Genomic DNA, 18,729 nt, shown 5'->3' with positions numbered 1-18,729 from the left:
GGGACTTAAACCGGTGGCGTGTGCCTCGGATGCACATGGTGGTGGCACGTATAACGGCGTTACTGATCCTGCATCTCAGCCAGCCCAGTACAGTACTTAGAGATCGGTTCCAACGTTGAGATATGGTTTCTGCCATATGTTTTATAACGGAGGACATTTGGGGTGCATAGACGCTGTCAACAGATGTTACAAGTGGTGTGAAAGTTGCATGTCGCATTTCACAGGCCGTGGAATATTTTCTCTGTTTTTCGTCTTCAGCTGATTTTAGTACAGATGTCACGGGTCTTGAGAGGTAAGAAGGAGCGTCAGTGTCGACGACACGGATATCAAACAACGCCAACAAATACAACAAATAATTTTGATTAACCATAAACTTAATCGACGCTCTTCTGATATAAACCGCGAATAAACTTAACAAGCCTTGTACGCCCGTACAAAGTTATCGCGAGAGTCGAGCTCATGTAGTTGTACGCAGTGTGTAACAGATGGCGCTTTTTTGCTGATATGAAGATCGCAACGGGCAATTCATATGCATGCGCTCATCCATAGTTTATATCTATGATATTAGCTATGTGCGTGACGATGACGGCTTGTCTTGTGTCAGTTTGACAGTTGACAAGTGTCATTTGACACCCCCACCACATAGCCAATAGACTCCGTCTAAGCTAACTCTGCACCGATTTTGACAGAAGTACAAGTTGCTGAGTTTCCATGTAATGTGCTTATTATAACACAGGGTGTCGTAATGGAGCACCAGATGTACTGTAAAATCATTTTTTAGCCTATTAGTGGGAGACACACCTCTCAGACCACTCAGGCCTCAAAATAAATTAATAAATAATAAATATGGGGTCACTTCCAAGTCTGTACAGAGTTAGCTTCATCATCATCATCATTTACTTGACAACTTTAAACAGGGCCTTGGCGATGGTACCAGCCCTCATGTCGTCCAGGGCCTTCTGGTACTCAGACAGCTTATAGGTCTTGATGCCAAGGTTCTCGTAGTTCAAGTATCTGAAAAGAAGAAAACGTTTTAAACTCTCGCGTTTTCCACACATTGTAATTGTAATTTATTGTAATTGTAATTGTAATTTATTGTGTAATAGATTAAAGCTAAGTATGTACAGCACATTAAGTTCATTAATAACTTATATAACTAAAATCTTACCTTTTCAGGCATTTACACATTACATAAAACTAATACTAACAAAACAATTAATCCCATTCAAATAAACAGTGCTATTACATATTATTAGTATATACTACAAAATCCAATGAATTTAATAAAAATAAATTAATAATAATTAGGTAAGTCGAAGTACATTTCATAGTCATGCATATCATCAAAAATTTATTAGAGTTCATTTATTTCACACACATACACATACATTACACACACATACACATCACATACATTTAAATACACCAACGAGTCTACCGCGATAAATTTTTCATTGATTCTACCTTGAATTTGAAACACAAATGCCAGTTTTGTGACGCATTTTCACGTGTACCTACATTTTGTGTGGACCGTCACAAAACTGACACCCAAAATTTGTATAAAAACTGATGGGGGTACTTTTTTTCTTTGTCTCATTCAATGGTACTCGTGATTCTGAGTCTAAATAACACAAAAGTTGATGTATGTCGAAATATGTAAAAGGTAACATTTTTTTTAAAACCCTACCACGGAATAAATAATAGTACTAGGTACAGAAGACTCACTCTCTAACAAAATGCGTCTGTCACGATCAACACAGCTATGGCTGCTAGGTGGCGACAGCGCCACGCGCCGCTTATGGCAAACCCCAACATTGGTGTCGAACGGATGTACTTTTAGCTACCTGTAGCAAAGCGACGAAATCGCGGAGTGAGCCACGCATGACCCTACTATGCGTTAGTAATAATAGTCCAAATGTTAGCTTACCTGTCTCCCATGGCCCTGAGCCACCCAATGGTCTTAGGGAAGGTGTACGGGTTAATCTTAATGCCAACAACGGTGATTTCCTTCCTGTAGATCTCGAACGGGTTAATCCTGAGGAAAAACAATGAATTGATCAATCAAGTCGGTAAGGTTCATGTATAATTTGTTGGGGTCATCCATTAATTACATCACATGTTTAGGGGGCGGGAGGGGGTCAAGAAAATGTGACATATTGTGACATGGGGGAGGGGGGAGACACAAACTTTGTGACGTCACTTTAACTTCATCAGTAACCGAAAATTTATTTAAATTATTTTATTCGCTGTACATTTAAATGACAAGGTTTTAAAACTATAATCATTTTTATTCGTTTAATTTTCTTTCCTAAGCAGTTTTAGGTTATAAAATTACTAATATTTATATCGTCAAAAATATTTTGATAAAATATTAATAATACTTAGGTACTTACTTAATTCGATTTGGCGATTTCGGTGAAAAAATGTGACGTCACACTAGGGGGGAGGCGTTTGCCAAATGTGACCAAGTGTGACAAGGAGGGGGGGAGGGATCAAAAAACCTAAAAATTCGTGTGACGTAATTAATGGACCCCTAACCCGTGCAAAGCCGGGGCGGGTCACTAGTAAAAATATAATTTAAGTGCATAACTCACGTGGCAGTGTGTGTGGGGGGACAGCAACCGAAAAGCACGTATTTACCACCATGGTTCAGATAGTTGAAGTTTATTTCCATCACTTTGCCGACACCTGTGGACATTTTACGTTAATAATACACTGCCGTATTCGAACTTCAAGATATTCACAAGAGCAGTGGCGGATTTGCCCTAAGGCACAGTAGGCCCGGGCCTAGGGCGGCAAGATATTTAGGGGCGGCAAATTGTGACAAAAAATCCGCTGATGGTAACAAGAAATAACTCAAAATGTAGTAAATATTATGGGTGCCTTGAAAGGGGCGGCTACAGGGCCTGGGGCCTATAGTTCGTTTTTTTTAGCATTAGAAAGAACTTGGAAGAAGGTAAGCGATTTTGGCATGTCTTTTAATTGAAAAACGCTTATTAAAAATCAGTAACTATCATTTATTAAAGCAGAAGAATGTAAATGATTGTATTAGATTCATAATTGTTACATATTTGCCGTAACTGATTTTTTAAAATATGTTTTTCAATTAAAAGACACATCAAGATTGTTTACCTTATTTCTAATGCTAAAAAAAAACTAACTATAGACCCCAGGCCCTGTAGCTGCCCTTTTATCAGCACCCATCATATTTACTAAATTTTGAGTTATTTCTTGTTATCATCAGCGACTTTTATGTCACAATTTGCGCCCCGAAAAACTTGCCGCTCTAGGCAAATCCGTCACTGAGCATGACTAACACGAGTAAGAACGTCTCCGAAAAAATACGATGGAAAACAATTAGGTATGCAGTACATCTGTAACTATTATTACTTATTATTAGGGGCCCGATTCGGATTATGAAATAGACATCTATTAGACATCTTTTAGACATCACCTAGATACGATAACGATATGTTTAAGATCTAAGCTGTCAAATTTGACATTTGCGCGATTCGATTCTGGAGATACTCTTGAACGATTTCCACAGGATATGACTTAGAGATCTAATTCATATCTAATAGATATCTTACTCTATTTAACGTAAAAGTGACATTGGTTGCCCGAATTGCACTGCAAAAGAGAACTAGTTGATAATGGATCTAGTACGTCTCATCTCTTGTGAACATCTTGAAATTCGAATACGGCAGTAGGTAGAACGTTACCTGTGCAATCAACGATGATGTCATACAGTTTGTCTTCTTTAGCGAGCACATCAGGGGAGATCAGCCGGAATCCAGTGTCTGAAAATATAAAAAAAACCTCCTGGTGAATTGCTTCAAAATCGATATTAAACTCTCGTGTGACATATTTTAAACCGTTTAAGCAGGCCACTGACGACCCTTCCAAATGGATGCCGTTACAATGGATTCATCCAAATGGACGGCATCCTAATATTAAACATTGTACGTTTTTGACATTCACGGACCGATGTTGGATTGCAGCCACGCTATTTGGACTGTTGGAAGGCTCGTCAGTGGCCCAGCCATACAAATGAAAAATCCCGAATTCGCCACTGAAATTTGAACCTTTAGTGCAGGGAATAGAGTTAAGATTTTGATTTTGTTTGAGAATTGAACGAAACAAAACAAATGCGACTTTGTTCCAATGGAATATGATTGAAATTTCATCGAACTGAATAAAGGCACAGAATAAATAATAGTACTAGGTACAGAAGACTCACTCTCTAACAAAACGCGTCTGTCACGATCAGCACAGATATGGCCGCTAGGTGGCGACAGCGTCACGCGCGGCTTATAGCAAACCCCAAAATTGGGGTCGAACGGATGTACTTTTAGCTACCTGTAGCAAAGCGACGAAATCACGGAGTGAGACACGCCTGCTATGGGTAGGACCTTTGAATATGATTAAAATTTCATCGAACTGAATAAGTATCTTTTGGTCCGACATACATCAGTGCCTCAAGACGAAAGTCTTTAATCAATGTGTGTTGCCAGTGATGACTTACGGCTCCGAAACGTGGTCTTTCATCACTATCGGCCTCATCTCAAAATTCAAAGTCGCTCAACGAGCTATGGAGAGGGCTATGCTCGGAGTTTCTCTGCGTGATCGAATCAGAAATGAGGAGATCCGTAGACGAACTAAAGTCACCGACATAGCCCACTGGATTAGCAAGCTGAAGTGGCAATGGGCAGGCCACATTGCGCGCAGAGAAGATGGCCGATGCGGTCGAAAAGTGCTCGAGTGGAGACCACGGACTAGCAAACGCAGCGTAGGACGTCCACCCACAAGATGGACGGACGACCTTGTTAGGGGCGCCGGAAGACGCTAGATGCGGATCGCTTTCAACCGGTACGAGTGGAGGTCCAAGGGGGAGGCCTATGTTCAGCAGTGGACGTCTTATGGCTGAGATGATGATGATGATGATGAATAAGTAGGTACTATAGGTAGGACCTCGGGCCTTAGTAGGAATATGTAAGTATACATACTCAGTTTCTTGACGATATCCAGCCTGGTTTGGTTCATCTCTGAGACTGTGACCTCCCGGTGACCCTGATGATGGAGCGCAGCCACCCACAAGTTGCCTGGAATACATTATACAGGTGTCATAATCGAATTTAACCGATTCGTTGCGTGTTCCATTTTCGAAAACTTGTGGCGCGGAACAATCATTTCATGACACGGCAGCCATGCCATGCGCCATAGAATATGATGACACGCCTGCCGTAAAAAACATTGATGACACGGCAGGCGTGTCATCAGCACCGAATCGGTTAAACTGCCGTAAGCTTCGAGTGGCCTAGCGGCACAGAATAAATAATAGTACTAGGTACAGAAGATTCACTGTCTAACGCGTCTGTTACGATCAGAACAGATATGGCCGCTAGGTGGCGACATTGCCACGCGGGACTTATGGCTAGCCACCGAAATTGGTGTGTACTTTTAGCTACCTGTTGCAAAGCGACGAAATCGCGAAGTGAGCTACGCCTGGCAATACACTTTGTGTCAGTCGCGACACACATGACATCTAGTGTCGAGTAGCAGTACTGGCCGCGTAGCCAACATGCCAATCGCTTACGCTCCGTAGCGATCGAAACGCAAGTATCCCTGTCGCACTATTAATAGACAAGAGTGAAAGAGAGGAAAAGCGTTTCGTTGTCGTAGCGATAGCGATTGTCACCTTGGCTAGGCCGGCAGATATTTCCGCTACTTGACGCTAGATGTCGACTACAAAAATAATAGACGTTTTGGTAACAAAACTAATGTATGCAGTGAGCACTCTATGCTTATTTATTTCTCTGTTGTTGTTGTTGTGTATTGTTGTTGTTGTCGTTGTTGTTTATTGTTGTTGTTGTGTCTTGTTGTTGTATTGTTATTTGTTTCTCTATTGTTGTTGTTATTGTGTATTGTTGTTGTTGTCGTTGTTGTTGTTGTGTGTTGTTGTTGTATTGTTATTTGTTTCCCTATTGTTGTTGTTATTGTGTATTGTTGTCGTTGTTGTTGTTGTGTGTTGTTGTTGTATTGTTATTTGTTTCCCTATTGTTGTTGTTATTGTGTATTGTTGTTGTCGTTGTTGTTTGTTGCTGTTGTTGTTATTGTTGTTGTTATATTTGTTGTTGTGTTAGTATAATTACCAATGATGCCAGCTCCGACTACCAGTATCTTTTCGCCAATCTGCAGAGGGGCCGCTCGGTCAAATCCATGGGCGACGCATGAGTAGGGCTCGCAAAGACCTCCTGAAAATAAAAATAAAATAATGTGTTATTACTTTTTCGAAGACAAATGTAACTCCGTATAAGATGAATAAAGTGTAAGGAAAAAACGTGTCTCGGAAATCAAGAAAACGTCATTGTAGGATAGATGGCGCCACACCTTTGGCCTATACTCGGCTAGATGGCGTTGACACCGTTTGATATTAAACAAAACACATTGAAAGATCATGGGCCAAAATCATATAAAAATGCATATATCATTTTTATATTATGAAAAAAAGAAGTAACTTCTAAGTATTGGGATTATATCTTTAATTTGTAAACGTAGATCAAGTGAGTGCTTTTAATCTGGATGGAATTATATTAGTTTAGTTTCCTTTAAATTAATAATTAAATTTATTACAGTAAAACAACATTAGAATTAAGTAATTTTAAATTAAATAAAGTAGTACCCATACCATAGTCTGTATCTTAAGGTATTTAAATAAAAGTAAACAAAATCTACCCTTAAATGGCTCCTTAAACCAGTTGAGGGTAGATAAAAATATTACATGATTAAATAATATAGGTTAAAATCATCGTTCAGTGACAGATCCAGGTTTTGTATTTGGTTGATTAACCAAACACAAAACCTGTGTATGTATGTACCTATGTATGTGTGTGTTTGTTATAAGTACCCTAAAATATACAAATTATTTGGTTTACTTTTATTTAAAGACCTAAAGATACAGAGTTATAATAATACAATATAAAAGTAGTAATTAAATTATGAACATTGTCATAACATTGTGATCAGAAAGCCAATCAATTAATTAATGCATGTGTGTCTTATCTGTGCTTGTTATTGCAGAGATAAACTGTATTTATGACTAGTTTTTAAAGAGATAAGGTAAGTAAGAACATTCCTTCTGTTATCTTGAGTGTATTATGTAATACTTATATTAATGTTATTTGTTAAATCCAATAATATTTGATAAGACATATGTGGCAAAGAAAATAATTTTATATCATGATATTAAGGTGTATTTAAGTAAAACTGAAAAGAAATCACCAAGGGCGCCAAGGGCGATTTTTTAGTATTTGTTGTTATAGCGGCAACGGAAATACATCATCTGTGAAAATTTCAACTAGCTATCACGGTTCATGAGATACAGCCTTGTGACAGACAGACGGACGGACAGTGGAGTCTTAATAATAGGGTCCCGTTTTTTACCCTTTGGGTACGGAGCCCTAAAAAAACACTAAGAAAGTGGCATATTAGTCAGAAAAGGGACTCTTACTACAACGGAATATGAGTGGATATTGATTGAAGTGGTTTTTGTCTGAAATGATTTCCGGGATTACCCAAATTTCCGAAATTACCCGAAGACCTTACCTTACATAACATTGATAAACGAATACCTAGTTAAGTACAATGTAATACAAAAAGTCAGCCCGAATTTTACTATATGACTAAGCTAATATTTTATTGCAAAATTGTAGTATTAGTCATTTTCATGTCTAAATTATCTATTTAAAATTACTGTCTTGGGTGAGACTCGAAACTTGAGGTCAAGAGGCTGTGAGTTCAAGTCTCACCCACGACAGTAATTATTCCACTTTTAAATTTATTCTAAGCTTAATACGTGGGCCATACTTGAAGTTTCTGCACGGCTACCATCTTTGGCATTGACATAAACGCTATCGTGAACGTAATTTACTTTCGATAGGTAATTTACCGTTTACTCGTACTAATTAAATAATAATTCTTGATCTTTTTTTTAATATAGTTAGAAAGGGACAGTATCGTTTGGAGTGGAGTGAATTTAGGAAATAATATACTAAACGCGTCGGTGTTATTGTCAATTTCCATAGTAAAATGAACAGTAGTGCAGCTGTCGTTGGAAATGGACTGTCAATTAATAGAGAGTTGTACGGAGGCCGATTTTAATAACATTTTGTTATTGTTTTGACTTTGATATGATACGACCTTGTCGAGGCTCGCAGTGCATCGAACGCGTACGATAAAGTAACATCAAAACAGTAGGGATGTAAGATGGGATTTTACTAGAAATAGAAATATAAATATTTATAATTGCGTAAAAAAACTAGTGCCTATGCCAATTCAAGCTTGGGATTAGTTGTCAAGCGGCTGTGGCTCCCATGAGCTGTGGCAAAATGCCGGGAAACGCGAGCAAGAAGAAGATGGTAATTGCGTACAGATGTCAAAAGTCAAATTAATTTAGTAAGTATCACATGTTTAGCTTAGCCAAAATATGACATGCAAACTATCTATGGCATATTTAAATTTTAATACCGTTACATATTTCACTATTATAACTACCATGAGTACCGTAAACTCGGGTTACTTTGACCCAATGGAGGGTAACTTTGGCCCACGTGAAAATCTCATTTAAAAGGGTCTTATAGAAACAAAAAAAATGTCATAGGTTAGGCAAAATCAACCTGGCATCCATAGTTACCCTCCAGTGCTAAAGTAATTTGCTTTAAAATTTGTGCCTGATTGATTAAAATACCATGTCAGTTACCAACCTGATGGATTAGACTACTTATTTACTTTTAACCTCCTGAGTCCCAGTGACAGTTGTTTCTTTTTTTTAATTTGGAACCCTGAGTATTACACAATAATAGAACGGGAATATAGAATAGGATAAGGTACAAAAGGGTCTGGCCGCAATCCTATAGTGAAACTGCCCCTGGCTGAAGTGTATACCTTTCTTAGACGCGTTTCTTGGATGTAATATCGTTTTACCAAATTCCAAGCCTAGAATCCTTCTCTTAGTTATTTAATGTAGAATATAATATGGGAAAATTGTAAACTCTAGCAAGAAGGAGCGACATATTATTATCTAAAGCCACTCACATCCCTATAGACAATAAGCCAATTGAGAGACATAAAAAAGACTGACATCACAAAGCTACAAATAGTCTACGTAAACATGCGCACTATCATACTGTGTGCGCTCGCGCTGCGCCTTGCGAGCGCCTGTCACGGACCGGGGGTGACCATCTCTGGAACCGCAGGTGACAATCAAAGTAAATTACAAGATGTAGAAGGTGACAATTTCAATTCCCTTAATGCTAAATATGGGGATGATGTGACCATATTATGTAGTGGAATCGACTCCAAAAACTTAAACATCAAATTTGAAGCTACTGGAAAGAAAGAAAGCGTAGAGTCGACAGAAATAGTTAACGATACTACGATAAAGCTGACAACGAAGAAGCCTAATATAGATGTCTTTTACATGTACAAATGCGTAGATGTGAAAACTAATTGTACAGCGAAGCTATCAGTGAGTGTAATACCAGCAATAACTATAACATCAGCTAATTTACGTCATAAACAGACTGAGAATAAAGTCACATATTTTGTGCCGATTGGCGAAGATTATGAAGTAATATGCTCGGGAAATGCTAAACTTAACATGTATAAAACAACATACAGCGTACAAACTATACAGCTAAATGAAAATACTATTGTTTATAAAGATAACGAAAAAACTACTTCTTCTTTTTATTATATATGCAAACATGAGCCTGAGTTTGGACAAGCTAGTTTAGATGTTTATATCGACCATTCTCCGGCTGCTAATGATTTCTGGTGCATTCAAGACGATCTTCAAATCAATTGCTATTGGGACGTGCTGAGTAAGTATACAAATTTCACGATGTACTACGTAGACCCAGATCAGAAATCAATACGTATCTATGAGGATCGTATTGTGGATAAGAAAAATAGAAGCAGTGAATGGAATATAACCGAAATATGGTACAAATTGCCGTTAAATGTTACCTTCGTGATGCAGTCTTGCAATTTCATATATTGTTCAAATGAGACTTATTATATCAACAGAGATCATATTACGAAAACTAGGTCCCCCGATAATTTGAAATTTGTCAGAGAAAACTCGCAAAGCGTTGTTTTATTGGCTTGGAAAGAACTTGACACTAGAACTAGAAGCAGTTCGTTGCTGCCGTCTTTTGTGTATAAAGTGACATATCAGCTGCCAGGAATGCCTCATCGAGACCTGAACCATTCATCTTTACGAGTGACTTGTATGGACAGCCTTAGAGCTGGTTATGGATATTGCAAAGGGCTGATTCAATTTCCCTGCCCCAATAAACATTACGAAATTAAACTTTACAGTAAATCTAAACTTACCCCTAATAGAAGCGAATACTGGTCAGAACCTGCCAGTATTACTTTACGTACCCAGCCAGCTAACAGCACATCGCCAGACCCTGATTGCGAAGATACCAAAGTAGACCAAATTCGAAAAGAACTGGAATCTATAGAGCGCAAAGTTAACTTTATTTGGAAAACGTGTCGAGAAGAAAAGCTAGACATTTGTGACATGTTGTCAACAATTTGTTATTCAAACAAAAATTTTGGAGATTTCGAAAGAAGCTGGTTGCATGGCAAAGAATGGCTACGTTTGTTTCATCTTGCGCTACGGCATCATGAATTGGGGAAAGTTAATAAAGAAGAAGGCGAAGGAGAAGGCAAAATCAGAGGAAATATATCTGAGGAAAATGCGAAGAAACTTTCAAAGTCAATGAAATAACGACAAAATATTAATCGTACCCTCAATTTCTTAAGAAAAGTCTATAACCGAGGTCTATAAGGAAAAATATCTGTAAATTTTGTCATCAGTTCACTTATTTAGTTATTTTGCTTGAGTTTTGTATAATAAAGTTGATAAAGTAAATATTCGTTTCCTGTTGTTGTTATTGGCGGTGTTGTTGGTGTTGTGGATTGTACAAGCTTTGCTTAGTCGAGGGCTAGGTTGATGTCCCTTAATATTTATTTATTCAGTTTATTCATTAACTGCCAGGCTCAAATGGGCCTGGGCCGACCACATCTTTCGCATGTATCCGGGTAGGTGAACTAACATAGCCTACAAGTGGATGCCGATAGAAAAGCGTGGGCAGAGTAGGCCCAGAAGGAGATGGCGAGACGACCTTGACACCTTCCTTTACAACTGGGGCCTATTTCTCGAAAGATATTAGTCTAATATTTTTGTGTTGTCATGCCAACCCATACGATTTGACTGTTCGTGGACTATATTAGTCTAATATCGTTCGTATCGGAGCAAGCACAAGATTGGGAGTTATGGAGAACCAGGGGAGAGGCCTTTGCACTCAAATAGGCTAATAAATCTTTCTCTCTTTGGTCGGTCCCTTATGTCCGAGGATCGTGGTCAGTATCAGGGTTGCATCTGGAGCGGATGATCTGCCTCCACCTGCCTGAGGCTAATAAATAAAATAAGTTTATTCATACCTTGTTCAGTAGTGATTTCGTCCGGGAGCGCGTAGACGTTAGTGTCCGGGCAACGCACGTACTCAGCCCAGCCGCCATCTCGCCAGATTCCGATGGTGTTGTTGATACCGGCGGTCAGGCAGTAGTGGTAGTTGCCTGTGCGGCAGAAATCGCACCTGTTGCAAGCGCTGTAACAAAAGTTATTTGTTTCACAATCATCATCATCATCATCTCAGCCATAAGACGTCCACTGCTGAACATAGGCCTCCCCCTTGGACCTCCATTCGTACCGGTTGGAAGCCACCCGCATCCAGCGTCTTCCGGCGGCTTTAACAAGGTCGTCCGTCCATCTTGTGGGTGGACGTCCTACGCTGCGTTTGCTAGTCCGTGGTCTCCACTCGAGCACTTTTCGACCTCATCGGCCATCTTCTCTGCGCGCAATGTGGCCTGCCCATTGCCACTTCAGCTTGCTAATCCGGTGAGCTATGTCGGTGACTTTAGTTCGTCTAGTTGGATTCGGCGGTTGACCTCCTTCTCGAAGTTGGACCTACCTAATTGGACTACTTGTCCTAGGTAGATGTACGAGTCAACAACTTCGAGTACCGAGTTCCCAACAGAGACTGGGATGGGCACAACATTGGCATTTGACATAAGTTTCGTCTTGTCCATGTTCATTTTCAAGCCCACCCGTTGTGAAACTCGGTTGAGGTCATCGAGCATCATGCTGAGTTTCTACATCGACTTTGCCATGACTACGATATCGTCGGCAAACCGAAGGTGAGTGATGTATTCGCCGTTGATGTTGATGCCAAGTCCTTGCCATTCCAGGAGCTTGAAGGTGTCTTCCATTACGGCAGTAAACAGTTTCGGAGAGATAACGTCTCCCTGCCTTACGCCTCTTTGCAATGGAATCGCCTTCGTGCTCTGCTCCTGTACTCGGACCGACATGGTGGCGTTACTATACAAACACTTCAACACTTCGATGTACCGATAGTCAATATGGCATCGCTGAAGAGACTCAAGCACCGCCCATGTTTCCACCGAATCGAAGGCTTTCTCATAGTCCACAAACGCTAAGCGTAAGTTATACTCTTCGGTCTTCTGTATAACTTGCCGCAGCGTATGGATGTGGTCTATGGTACTATAGCCTTTTCGAAACCCGGCTTGTTCGGGAGGCTGGAAGTCATCAAGTCTGTGTTCGAGACGGTTCGTGATGACCCTTGAAAACAGCTTATAGACATGGCTCAGAAGCGTGATGGGTCTGTAGTTTTTCAATAGGCTGTTATCACCTTTTTTGAAAAACAGCACCACCTCGCCTCTATTCCATGTTTCAGGCGTTTTTCCCTCGCACAAGACGGAATTAAAGAGCTTCTGGAGGACTTTAAGTACCGGTGTTCCACCCGCTCTCAGAATCTCTGAAGTGATTCCGTCTTTGCCCGGCGCCTTGTTGTTCTTAAGCTGCTTCAGGGCCATCCTAATCTCGTACAGACTGATTTCCGGGATATCTTCGGTATAATGTCGGGACAGCTTGGCTCTTGGATCTCCTACCAAGCTGTCGACGGGCTTTGCGATCGAAGTGTATAACTGTCCATAGAACCTCTCGATCTCGCCTAAAACCTCCGCTTTGCTCGACGCTATGCTGCCATCTTCCCGTTTCAGCTTCGTCAGCTGGCTTTGCCCAATAGACTTGTCCTTTGCGAACACTTTGGAGCCTTGGTTTCGCTCAATAGTCTCTTTAATACGGTTAGTAGCCTATATGACTTCGCGTCATCGGGAGACTGCAACTGTAGCGAGCGTCGTTCAGCCATGAGGTTTAAGGTTTGCTCGGTCAATTTCTGAGGTCTATCTTTACGGCGGGGTCTAAAAAACTTAGACCCTACTGTGTGGACAGTTTCCACTAGCCCGTCGTTGATTTCGTCCACTGAAGCCAAGTTCTCTAGGCAAGCAAAGCGGTTAGAGAGCTCGAGTTGAAAGCTTTCGTGGTTTTGAACATGGGCTCGAGTAGGTCGGAGCGTAGACTTCATCAGGCTGGACCTTTCAAGTTTAATATTGATATTCAGTGAGCCTCTTACGATTCGGTGATCACTACCGGTCTTTACCCTGTTGATCACAGAGACATCGCTGAATATCCGTTTCTTGTCGGTCATGATGAAGTCTATCTCGTTTCTCGTGGAACCGTCAGGACTCATCCAGGTCCATTTCCTGTGAGGCGGCTTCTGGAAGAAAGAGTTCATCACGAAGAGTTCCTCTCTCTCCAGAAAGTCGGCCAGCCTCTGACCCCTAGGGTTCCGTTGCCCATACCCAAATTGCCCCACTCTCAACTCATCACCGCTTCTCTTGCCCAACTTTGCGTTGAAGTCCCCCATAACAACAGTAAAGTAGGTTTTAGAAGTATGTATGGCCCTAGTTACGTCCTCATACATAGCCTCTACTGCATCATCGGAGTGTGACGAGGTCGGTGCGTATACCTGAATGACCTTCAGCGAATATCTTTTGGATATTCTGAGTATTAGGTATACGACCCTGCTCGACACACTGTCGATGGTTATTATGTTGTTTATGAGGGACTTGTGAACGAGAAACCCGACACCACCTTGGGACTGTTGGTCGCCCTCCCGGTGGTACAAGCGCGAGCGTCCGTTTTGTAGCGGTGCGCGGCAACCTTTACTGCTAGACAGAAAATTTGGTGTGGGCCGCATGTACTTATAGCGACAAAACGAAATCGTGGAGTGAGCCACGCCTGTAGTGGGCAAAGTTTTTGTGTATAAAATACGGTAAGCAAGCGAAATATTCTATAATGGGTTCGAAAAGTGGAATCATGAGCATTGAAATGAAAGAAATGACCGCTTTACGGCTCGACCGCTACATTACGCGACTGACGACGGCGACAGCGACAACCATAGGTTCGAACAAAAGGTCCGATCACTGTGACTCGCCAACATATGGTTATCGCTGCCGCAGTAGCAAGTCGCTGAATATCGTGGCCGAGTGCTTAGAGCCACCCCACACTAGCGACTTTTAAACGTCGGCGTCTAGTCAGCACCAAGAAAAATGGCGTCGCTACGCAGTCAAGCAGCAGCCATAGAGTTGAATAGACGCTGACACTCTAGAGACGCTAGCGTGGGATGGCCCTTAAGGGGCCCACTGATTACCAGTCCGCCGAACGATATCGGCCTGTCAGTTAAACGCAAAATTTGACAGCTGCGAACAACTGACAGGCTGATATTAAAGTTTCTTTCGCTAATGAAGGTGGATGAATTTCCAACGACAGCTGCATTACTGTTCATTTTACTATGGAAATTGACAATGACAGCGACGCGTTCAGTACCGGTAGTGCAGCTGCGGTTAGAAATGGAATGTTACCATGATGCTGAACTCAGGTTCGCGGGAGGTCCTTGGGACGAACTAAGCCCGAAGGTTACCTGTTAGGGTCCACGACGACCTTCTGGCCCACTTTAAAGTTGGCACTGGCAGCCTTTCCGACCTCCGTGACAACGCCGCTGAACTCATGACCCATGGCCACGGGATAGTCCTTACGTGCGGGGAACTCGCCCTGGAAAAGAAATAATTTGGCTACCTACTCATATTCAATTAAAACTGCAAGCCATGCGCTTGCGCTTGGCGGGGAATAGAGCCCTATGGAGGAACCTGGTCTTCAACAGAAGGATATGATATCACATATGATAGCATTTTTCCCCATCACAAAAAGAGCACAGCGCCGCTAAAGAAGTGTTCACTTCAAAAAATTATTATAATTTGACCATTCACCTTGATAATGTGCAGATCAGTACCGCATATTCCCGCGTAATGCACCTTCACGATGACATCAGTGTCCTCGATGACCTTGGGGACCGGGTACTTGGTCTCATACTTTAAGGTGAGGTTGGCACCGTTGAATACTACAGCTTCCATTTTTAAAGCTGCAACAAATTATGTCAAAATAAGTAGAGGTAGCGTAAACTCGGGTTACTGTGACCCACATGAAAATCTCGTTTTAATCACACTCGCTCAGTAAATGTGGAATTGCGCGCAGGCTTAGCGGGAGTAATAGAAAGTGTTTTCCCTAGGCAGTAATAAAGTTTCTAGTACCATAATTAATAGTTTTTTGTCTTTATACTTCATTTTAGTATCGCAAGTGTGATGAAAAACATTGTGTGTAAATCGAGGCGTAATAATTATTGCAAACTCGAGTCTATAAAATCGCTCCGGCAAGCCATCGCGATTTAACTTACTCTCGTTTGCAATATTTAACTTGCATGTTGCACAATGTACTATTAAAAGGGTCTAAAGGGTTAGCTAAGCCAACCTCATAGCATAATTTCCATAATCACAGTGCAATAATATAACCATGGCCAAAGTTACCCTCCAGGGCTAAAGTAACCCGACTAGTACCTAATCAAAAGAAAGTAATTTTTGAGGGATAATATAAATATATCATTACGCATAGATCAGGCCAGCACACTGATAAGATAACCACACGAATACAAACGAATCATGTAGTCCAAAGTTCAAATATACTTTATTCATGTAGGCCCAGCAACAAGCATTTATGAATAGTAAGCAAGTAGGTATTATTACATAATATATTATCTTAAGCTAATTATCAGAATAATTTATTAATGTTAATATTATTCCGCGCGCGTGATGCCAATCAACCAATCGCGTCGAGGCATTCCACTGGTGCTTGTCAAACGAGTATGTTTGGTTCGAATTAAGAATGACTCACGCTAAACCGGGCCGTGACCGGGCCGAGGCGTCCACGTCATTTTCTATGACGGCTGATCGGTGATCACGTGGTGCTTTCCATAGAAAACGAAGCTCCGGCCCGACCCTGGCCCGGTCCAAGGTTAATCATCCTTTATAAGGTTAATGATCCTTCTTCACTTTTGAAATTATTACTCTCTGTAATACCTACTGTATAGTCGGATGGTTTTAAAATGTCGGGATCGGGATCCACTTGAGAAACAATGCAAACAAAATCAACTTTATTCTGTAAATTTAGGTTTTTATTTGATCGTTCTTATGGCATTATATATGTGGGTATTGTGGGTATAGTCCTACGGTATTAAAATGTCGGTATAATCGTACGGTTTTAAAATGTCTGTATAGTAGAGATGCCACGAATATTCGGCAACTATTCGGTATTCGGCCTATTCGGCCACTTTGCTGAATATTCGGTATTCGGCCGAATATTGCGTACTGTTCGGCCGAATACCGAATATCTGTTGCACCTACCTAAAAAGATAAATTACACCAAAAAATAAACAAAAACAAGGTATATTTAAAATTTTAAATGTATTCTTGAAAAGTAGTTAAATACGAAGGCACGTTTTTGAGCATTTGTTGATTACATTGACTCTAACTACATTCTTTAATTCTGTTCAACATAAAAATATATTTTAACAAACGTTAGTAGTAGTAGTAGTAAACACTTTATTGCACAAAACAAGTACATAACACAGAGAGAATACAATAAATGTGTACAAAGGCGAACTTATCCCGTTAAGGGATAACCAGCTAACCTTTAAGTAACTGAGAGATACATATGAAATGCTTGAAACGTTGTGCTTTGTTGGCGAACAGTTTTCATAATAATTATGACTCAAAATGTTTGCATGTCATGCCGAATACTCGGTCGCCTAATATTCGGTATTCGGCCGAGAGAGGGGCCGAATATTCGTTATTCGGTATTCGGCCAAATTCACTATTAGGGGCATCTCTACTGTATAGTCGGATGGTTTTAAAATGTCGGGATCCACTTGGGAGACTACCTGACGATGAATAGCATTGTTATCTTTTGTTAAACCAAACCGCTAATTACCTGTGCAAAATGAAATGCAATAACAAAAAAAAATCTAAACTGCAGATAACATCTTTACCACCTAAGGAGTTAAATTACAATAGCAAGTACTCGATATAGAACCTTTAGGAAATTAAACATAATAAACATAAACTAACACTAAATTAAATTAAACTAAATTCCAAAAAGGTCCTAAGGTATCGAATACCTGCTATTGTAATTCTAACTCTATTTTTTAAGGTGTAAAGTTGTTATCTGTATGGAATCTTTTGTTGTTATTCCTTTTTATTTTGCACACGTTATGCCATTCACCGGCAGGTAATCCCTCAAGTGGATTCCGACATTTTAAAACCGTACGACTATACCGACATTTTAAAACCGTACGACTATACCAACATTTTAAAACCGTAGGTACGACTATACCGATATTTTAAAACCGTACGAGTATACCTAAATATAATAATATGCCATCGGAACGATCACATAAAAATCTAAATCAGAAATAAGTAGATTTAGAATGCAGTTTTTTTACCAACACGCAAATTAAAGAACCACGATAAAAAAAATTTTGTAAAAAGTATAATTTCCAAATTTTATAGCATAGCGGTGTATTCTTTTTTATCTGCTTACGAGTATTCAGTTAATTTAATTAATAAAGTAAGTAGTGTGGTGGTAATCTTATTAATTATCTCCATGTACTGTCGTCTTATCTAATCTGTAAATTTCCTCCCAATGGAATATTACTAAATGATTTATTTTTTTACAAATAACTTACCTTCGGTCGTCTGTTGCGCTCGCGAACGAAATAACAACTGTCAGATATCGTACACAAAGTAATCTTATATAGCTGTTGATATACAGAGTGTTATGTAAATAAATACCTATACCTATACCTATTATAGGACATTCTTACACAAATTGACAAAGTCCCACAGTAAGCTCAAGAAGGCTTGTGTTGTGGGTACTCAGACAACGATATATATAATATACAAATACTTAAATACATAGAAAACACCCATGACTCAGGAACAAATATCTGTAAAATGTAATCTTAAATTATTGTCATACAGAGTGTTATGTAAATTGTATAAACATAAACAAATGAGGAGCGTAGGGAAGGCCGGGTTATCACGAACGCTGGGCACAGAATAAATAATAGTACTAGGTACAGAAGACTCACTCTCTAACAAAACGCGTCTGTCACGATCAGCACAGATATGGCCGCTAGGTGGCGACAGCGCCACGCGCGGCTTATGGCAAACCCCAAAATTGGGGTCGAAAGGATGTACTTTTAGCTACCTGTAGCAAAGCGACGAAATTGCGCAGTGAGACACGCCTGCGCTGGGTAATAAGCTGAGGGCGTACCGCGAAACACGTCCGACGTGTTGCCTCCCTGTCACACTTACGTACGAAATTACAAGTGCGACAGAGAGACA

General features: G+C 40.3%; 1 protein-coding gene across 1 annotated transcript; it reads right to left on the bottom strand.

The window, feature by feature from the left end:
* Positions 1 to 877: 877 nt before the first annotated feature.
* Positions 878 to 18,146, bottom strand: LOC134677837 (uncharacterized). The gene is made up of 10 exons (XM_063536262.1): positions 18,069 to 18,146; positions 15,262 to 15,413; positions 14,916 to 15,046; positions 11,515 to 11,681; positions 6,153 to 6,254; positions 5,007 to 5,102; positions 3,723 to 3,800; positions 2,595 to 2,688; positions 1,928 to 2,035; positions 878 to 1,014 (listed from the first exon to the last, which is right to left on the bottom strand). The coding sequence occupies exons 2-10, from the start codon at positions 15,403 to 15,405 to the stop codon at positions 897 to 899; spliced, it is 1,038 nt and encodes a 345-aa protein (XP_063392332.1). The 5' UTR covers positions 15,406 to 15,413; positions 18,069 to 18,146; the 3' UTR covers positions 878 to 896.
* Between the last annotated feature and the right edge of the window lie 583 nt (positions 18,147 to 18,729).

The sequence above is a fragment of the Cydia fagiglandana genome, chromosome 27 (assembly GCF_963556715.1).
Source record: "Cydia fagiglandana chromosome 27, ilCydFagi1.1, whole genome shotgun sequence".
Classification (NCBI taxonomy): domain Eukaryota; kingdom Metazoa; phylum Arthropoda; class Insecta; order Lepidoptera; family Tortricidae; genus Cydia; species Cydia fagiglandana.
Note: the sequence above shows the minus strand (reverse complement) of the source record. Positions and strands in the feature narration are given on the sequence as shown.